Source organism: Otolemur garnettii, unplaced genomic scaffold (genome assembly GCF_000181295.1).
Source record: "Otolemur garnettii isolate 467f Iridium unplaced genomic scaffold, OtoGar3 scaffold00047, whole genome shotgun sequence".
Classification (NCBI taxonomy): domain Eukaryota; kingdom Metazoa; phylum Chordata; class Mammalia; order Primates; family Galagidae; genus Otolemur; species Otolemur garnettii.
The window spans coordinates 13,497,028-13,504,340 of record NW_003852442.1 but is presented as its reverse complement, the minus strand read 5'-3'; the positions used below and the strand labels follow the sequence as shown (position 1 = coordinate 13,504,340).

Genomic DNA, 7,313 nt, shown 5'->3' with positions numbered 1-7,313 from the left:
GCCACCTTAGGTGTACGTGGCTGGCGCCTTAGCTGGTTGAGCTATAGGCGCCGAGCCAGGAAGCAGATTTCTAAAGCTAATATCTAGACTGCACTGAAAGCGGATGTTTTCTAGAATTTTTGCGTCAATTTGTTTTAAAATATTTCATGTTGGTTGGGCACAGTGGCTCATGCCTGTAATCCTAGCACTCTGGAAAGCCAAGGTGGGAGGATCCCTTGAGCCCAGGAGTTCAAGACCAGCCTGAACAAAGCAAGACCCTGTCTCTACTAAAAACAGAAAAACTAGGCGGGTGTTGTGGTGGGTGCCTATAGTTCCAACTTCTTGGGAGACTGAGGTAGGAGGATCGTTTGAGCCCAGGAGTTTGAGGTTGCTGTAAAGCCAGGCTGACACCATGGCACTCTACTCAGGGCAAGAGAGTGAGATTCTATCTCAAAAAAGTAAATAAATGAATAAAAATAGAGCCAAGTGCAGTGGCTCACGCCTATAATCCTAGCACTCTGGGAAGCTAAGGCAGGTGGACTGTCTGAGCTCCCAGGTTCAAGACCAGCCCAAGCCAGAGTGAGATCTCATTTCTAAAAATAGCTAGGCATTGTGGCGGGCATCTGTAGTCCCAGCTACTTGGGAGGCTGAGGCAAGAATTGCTTAAGCCCAAGAGTCTGAGGTTGCTGTGAGCTATAACGCCATGGCACTCTATCGAGGGAGACAAACTGAGTCTTTGTCTCCCAAAAAATAAAAATAAATAAATAAATAAGTCCAGGCAAGGTGACTCACATTCTGTAATCCTAGCATTCTGGGAGGTCAAGGTGAGTGGATGGCTGGAGCTCACGAGTTTGAGACCAGCCTGAGCAAAAGCAAGACGCTGTCTCTACTAAAAATAGAATAACTGGGCTTGGCGCCTATAGCTCAAGCAGCTAAGGCACCAGCCACATACACCAGAACTGGCAGGTTCGAATCCAGCCTGGGCCTACTAAACAACAATGACAAGTACAACCAAAAAATAGCCGGGCGTTGTGGTGGGTGCCTCTAGTCCCACCTACTTGGGAGGCTGAGGTAGGAGAATCGCTTAAGCCCAAGAGTTTCAGGTTGCTGTGAGTTGTGACACCATGGCTCTCGACACAGAGAGGAAAGGGCCACAAAGTGGAACTGTCTCAAAAAAAAAGAAAAAAGAAAAACTGAAGCAAGATTGCTGGAGCCTAAGTTTGAGATTGCTGTGAGCTATGCTGCCATGGCACTCTACCCAGGGAGACAGCTTGAGATTCTGTCTCCAAAATAAATAAATAAATAAATAAATAAATAAATAAAATAAAGCAATAAAATATTTAATGCCATTTTTATTGTTTTTCTGTTACTGCTTCCATTTTCCATGTGATCTTGATCTTGCTAACTACATTTCAGCCAGTGAAGGTATTTCGAGGACAAAACCTCTGAGACTGGCAAAAGATGAGTATTGCATGTTGCAAAGATCTTTAAAGCCCCCTCCAAACGAAGGTTTAGCAGTTAGTTATTTCCACTAGAATACAAAATATGTGGTGAGAGAGATTCTGATGCAAATGCTGTGAAGTTATTATTAAATAATTATGGAAAAGTAAAGTTTCGTATCTTAGAAAAAAATGTATATGTAGAAAGTAGTAAAACATTTTTAAACAGGAAATGCAGGGAATGAACTCTACTACCATGTCTAATTAAAGGATTTTAGTAATAGTATCAACTAAATATCATGAAGCTATTAAAAGAAAATCAGAATTTTCCTTAAAATAAAAGTCTTGCTTTAAGGTCTCTCTTTTTTTTTTAAAGCTCAAACAGGATCTCAGAGCTGTTACAGTCTCTATTGTTTAATGAGAACGAACATGAAACTGACTCTTCATAAATCAGAACAAGATCAGGAACTTAATTTAACTGTTTCTAGTTTGGAGACCAGCAGTTTGTGGAATGTTAACATGACAGTAACATGCATCTCTTATGTCAGCAAGCATCAAGGAGAGGCCAAAGAGAATGTACTGCTTACCCTGGACTGCAAACAGTTCGCTCTCTTCCACCCAAGTGTCTTTTTCTTCAACCCCATTAGAGTTGTTCCATTTGCCTTTGGATACTCTGAGGGGAGATCAATGAGAGGACACGGTGTCAAACAGTCATCCTGGATCATCCCACAGTCTGTCCTTGGCTCCCTGGTGGTCCCATACGCCACTCCTCCCTGTTCTGCTCTGACCACTAAGGTTCACCTACACAAACTCCCCATCCACTGTCCCTTTTCGCCCCTTCTCCTGGGCTGGCTAGACATCTCCCAACTTGGCACTAAGTTTATCACCATCCCCCTCAAAAATCTGCTCATTTTCCTGTGTTTTTTTTCTCATTTGGTTTTGAGTTTTTAAGGGTCTCTGTATTCATCTAACCTGCAAACTCTCTTCCTGAGACATGCCGTATATTCCTGTCTGGACAGATCTCCCTTCCCTCCCCCTACCTCTCGCTAAAGCATATGGTACTACCTTTCACCAGTATTACACTAGCCTCTTTATTTTTTTTAAACATTATTCAAATGAATATGAGGGTACAATATTTAGGTTACATTGCTCTCACTTCCAGAGTACTAGCCTCTTAATGGAGTCTGCCACGTGCCTCTTGGTCTTCCAAAGCCACCAGGACAATCATCCTAAAATTACCACACCCCTCCTCTATTCCCGATGGCTTCTCACTGCCTGAACGGTGGAGGTTAAATGTCTATACTGGGGAGTCCAGACCATCCAGGCTGGGCCCCATCGGTTCCCTACCACTGCTCCGCACCAGCTCCCTACCACACCCACACACAACGGCAGAGCCACACTGCTCCACTCCTTCCTCCTACAAGCTCTGCACTTTCCTGCCTCTCCCTATCCTGTTCCTTCTGCTTGGAAGTCCTTTCCCTGTCAAATGAAATCCCAGCCATCTTTCCTAGTGAGGCCTCCTATAACTATGGACCCAACATACAAAGCTCCACTCCATTGCCACAGCAGGGTGCTTCCACTTTGCCAACAGCCATTTCACCCTGTACCCCAAACCAGGTAGACCTCGAAGGCAGGGGTTACATCTTCCTCTGTCTATCCAAACACCTAGCACAGTAACACATACCCTACCATGAGCTGGAGATCTATCAGCTAAATTAACATTGAAATCATTAAGGAGTCACAGAGGAATTATACCATCAAAGATTAAAATTACAAATAAGAATCTTTCCTATGAACATGTAAGTACTTGAGTATAGCCAAAATATTCCCCAAATTAGAAAATAATGAAAACCAAATGATTGAATGAAAATTATAACTTGCCTCTTCTAACCAACTTTAACCATGTTTACATGATTAATATAATTGCCCAGGGCACAGCACAAATCTGACCTCAGAATTCTAACATCTTTTATAAAACAAACATGAAAAGCATCTAAATTAAGAATTTTGAAGAATTTATAGAGATCAAAATGACCTGCAAAACTTGACCCAAGAGAATAGAGACATACTTCTGTCTCCCCACCACCACCATGGAAGAGAAACTTATTTTGAACACAGTCTAGAAATCTTGCAAGTGAATAACGAAAGCAATTTGGTTAGTAAGTACGTGGGCTCGAACAAATTCCCTGGGCTCTGTAAATTTTCAATGAAATTACCTACCCAAGTGGCTCAGACAAATGGTGGACTATTTCCTCTCACTTGTTTTAAATTGGCGCATATCCCCCCAAATGTTACTTGAGAATAATTTACTTGAGACAAGGTTAAAAAAAAAAAAAAATACAAGGTTTTCCTTTCTCAGGATATTACTGTGTTAATTATTTATAAATCAAAATCAGATGTTTTTCTATCTGCTTATCCCAGTGGTCAGATAAACCTATTTGAACCTCAGTGCCCTGTTGGTCTGGCACTTTCCGAGTAGCTGTCCTCTCTTCCGGCACAGTGTTTGCAGCTCACGTTAGTAACTGTCCCCTCCTCTGAACTCTCAGCATTATTAACCTGTGCATGTTTTGGTAGTTATTTTAAGGGGCCTATGAAACCTTTCAGATGACAATGTCGTGGTGACTACCTCTCCTGACTGCTCATGTGGAAGGGGCTGAGGTCTGGGTCCTCTTCCTAATTGTCAGGTGGCTGAGTGGTGCTGGGCAAGTGGGGCCGCTTCCTGGTTCTTTTGGTCCTCACCGGCTAAGTCAGACCTTGTGAAGAGTGGCAGACTATGGTCTGCGGCTGCTGAGGTCTGTACTAAAGAATGTTTTTACATTTTTAAAAGACTGTAACAAAAACAGAAAAGAATATACAACAGAGAACTTTTATGGCCCACGATGCCTAAAATATTAACCTTCTGCTGGCCTTGTGTAGAAGTTTAAAATGTAAGAACTAAAAATGCTTATTTGATTAATACCTAGAAAACACTTGCTATGTGCAAGGTGCCATGAGAGATATACAAATGTAGGGTTACAGCCCTGCCCTTCAGGTGACAGCCTCTAACCCTGCCTTCCCTTCCCTGTTCCACTAGCAGCAGTCCCTAGCCTCTCCTTCTCTCAGTGTCTGTTCAAAAGCCATCAGCCTTCTGATTAGTTGTGTTAGAATTCCATGAGCTATGGTTAGAACAGCAGATTACAGAGCATTCTCCTGCCTTTTCTAATTCAGTAGTCAGAAGCCTGGGAGTATGCACTTTTAGAACATTCCGCAGGTAACTGGCATGAAGCCCAGTTTGAGAACCTCTGCCTGACAGACTAATAGAAACCCAAGATCTGGCCTACCTACCCATTCAGGCTCTTCTCCCTTCCTTCTCTCCTGTGCTTTGTTTTCTCCTCTCCTAGCATATAGACTACATGGAACTTTCTGGAACACAGCAGGGTTTCTCATGCCTGTGCATAAGAAGTGCCCACTGCCTAGAAGCCCGTCCTCCACCGGGCTTGACGCCTTCCTATTCATCCTTTGAGACCAGCTTAGGTTTGCTCCTCTATAGGACTGTCCATTTAAAACTTGCTAAGCAGGCTCAGTTCCTCCTTCCATGAGCTCCCAGGGCACCTCACACATCCTTCCTTTGGAGCAGGGATCACTAGACACTCTCTTCTGCAAAAAGATTACCAGTTAGTATTTTATTTTCAGCTTTGCAAGCCTTACTATCTCTGTTGCAACTATCTAACTCATCATCATTGCACTAAAAGCCAGTGTAGAACATACTTGTAAAGGATGGGTGTGATGTGTTCCAATAAATCTTTATTTACAAAAACAAGCAGCAGGCAGATTTGGCCCAAGAATCATAGCTCGCCAAACCCTGCTTTAGAGTACTCATCACACTTCATACCCCTGACATACGGGAGAGGTGGCTTATGCCCGAAACCTTCACGAATCCTCCCCCTTACAAAACCACTGTAATCCTGCACTCTCTCCAGTTTCCTCGTGGGTTCATGGGAGCAATACCTACACTTCACAGGACTGTCTGAGGCGTCAATGAGATCACGTATCAAATGAGAATAACGTGTGTGGAGCTGCATCTGCTGCCCGTCAGCTATGTCCATTTGCCAGCCAACGACTTACTTGCAAATGCTAGCAGTGCACGTAGTGCAAATTTGTGCCTAAGTATCAGATGCCACAGCCCTCTGGGTCATGTAGTACAACGCATGCCAGAGCATAGCTCCCCCAGTGATACAACATAGGGCAGTGGGAAAGATGGCCTTGGAAGATCAGCGAGGTTTATCACGTACAGCAGAGGTGACTAGGGAGAGTCCATGGAGGGAGAATTTTGAGAGGCAACGTGGTGTACATGGTTGATAGGCTATGGGCTTTTGTGTCAACACTGACTTCGATTAAAAATCCCAGAGCCCGACTTTGCCACATTCCGTTGTGTGACTTTAGGTGAGCTAGTAAGTGTTCTGAGCCTTCCTCATCTATATAATGGGGTTAATGTAGCACCTCACAGAGTGAGGATTGTAGAGATTCAGTAAGATAATACATGAAAGCACTTAACAACAGCTTCCCTTCCCTTTGAAGGACGAATGGAATCTGGACAAGCAATGATGGAGGGATGAGAGTCCGCTGTGGGGAATGAGAGAAAGCAAAAGTACAGTAGTAGAGACAAATAGCATGTTCCAGAGAGCAAGCAGACCAGTTAGCCTGGAGGGAGGATCCACAACAGGGCACAGAGGGTAGCAAAGGCCAAGGTGGGAGTCACGATGGGAGAGAAAAAGTCAAGTATTCTAACGACTGCCCCACAGTACCTAGAAGCATATGGGAGATCAGTAAGTACATACTGGATCTGCCAAGTCTCACATGCTCGTAAAAGGTACAAAACTATAAATATTCATCAGTCTCTTTTAAGGATCAAAAGATAACGTGGCCCAATTCAAACAAATTTCTTTTGACAAGCAAGACTAATATTTAGTAGTCAAGATATTCAAATGTTTGCTAAAAATGAAAGCAGCGATGAGCAGGAAGCTCTGAAGCCTTTCCATCCTCACTCACACCCTAGTGCAATGCTTGGAAGCCCACGTGTTAAGGCTTCAGAGCTGGCAGGGACAGCTACGTCGTCACTCCCCGCTCCTGAGTCACATTCTAGCAGTCTGAGTAAGGCTCGGTGGTGAATCACTTAGCTGAAAGTGACTTCATTCATGGAAGTAAAACCAGGCCCAACCAGGACCACCAACCAGCCCCAAAATTTCTACAAAGAAGGTCTTCATACTTGGGATTCTTCTCCCTTGGGAGGGCTTGGTTGAGAACGGTGGGCTTGGACGGTGAGGCTGGGATGCTCTCCAGGGAGGGGTTGAGGCTTGGGCTCGACTCAGTACTCTGGCTGTCCTCCTCCAAAACCAATCTGCTTATTGTCATACGCTTGTTCTTGGGCTGCAGTTCTGAGCCACCCTCACCCTCAGCAGGGGCTGAATTTTCATTTTCATCTTTTCTCAGTCTTTTGTTTTTGAGGGCTGATGATGATGATGATGACGATGACGATACAGGTACTTGACCGGGAAGTACCAGATCTTTCTGGTCCAGTTTTGCAAAGGCTGCCTCAGGATCCTGTGCACGAGACAGAGTCTTAAAAGCTGCCTTCAAAGCAGTAATTCCAATGGTAGTTGGAGTATTCCGGAGCTGCCTGCAGATAAAGCATATCAGTTTTACTATTGTTGATTCTCATCTAAATAGTCACAACTTTTTTGAAATCTGAAGCCTCAAATTAGATAGAGGGCTTCACAAACTAAAGATGCTCCATTTAAAAAAAAGGAGAAGTTAGGGCGGCTCTTGTGGCTCAAAGGACTAGGACTAGGACTAGGGTGCCAGGCCCATATGCCAGCGGTGGCAGGTTCAAACCCAGCCCTGGCCAAAAACTGAAAA

General features: G+C 44.1%; 1 protein-coding gene across 1 annotated transcript in view; it reads right to left on the bottom strand.

Moving 5' to 3' along the window:
- The window catches only part of TERF2 (telomeric repeat binding factor 2), a 38,158-nt gene that overhangs the window by 4,995 nt on the left and 25,850 nt on the right, over positions 1 to 7,313 (bottom strand). The window contains 2 exon segments of the mRNA XM_012806135.2: positions 2,006 to 2,091; positions 6,664 to 7,074. Coding sequence (XP_012661589.2) covers positions 2,006 to 2,091; positions 6,664 to 7,074 — 497 coding nt within the window.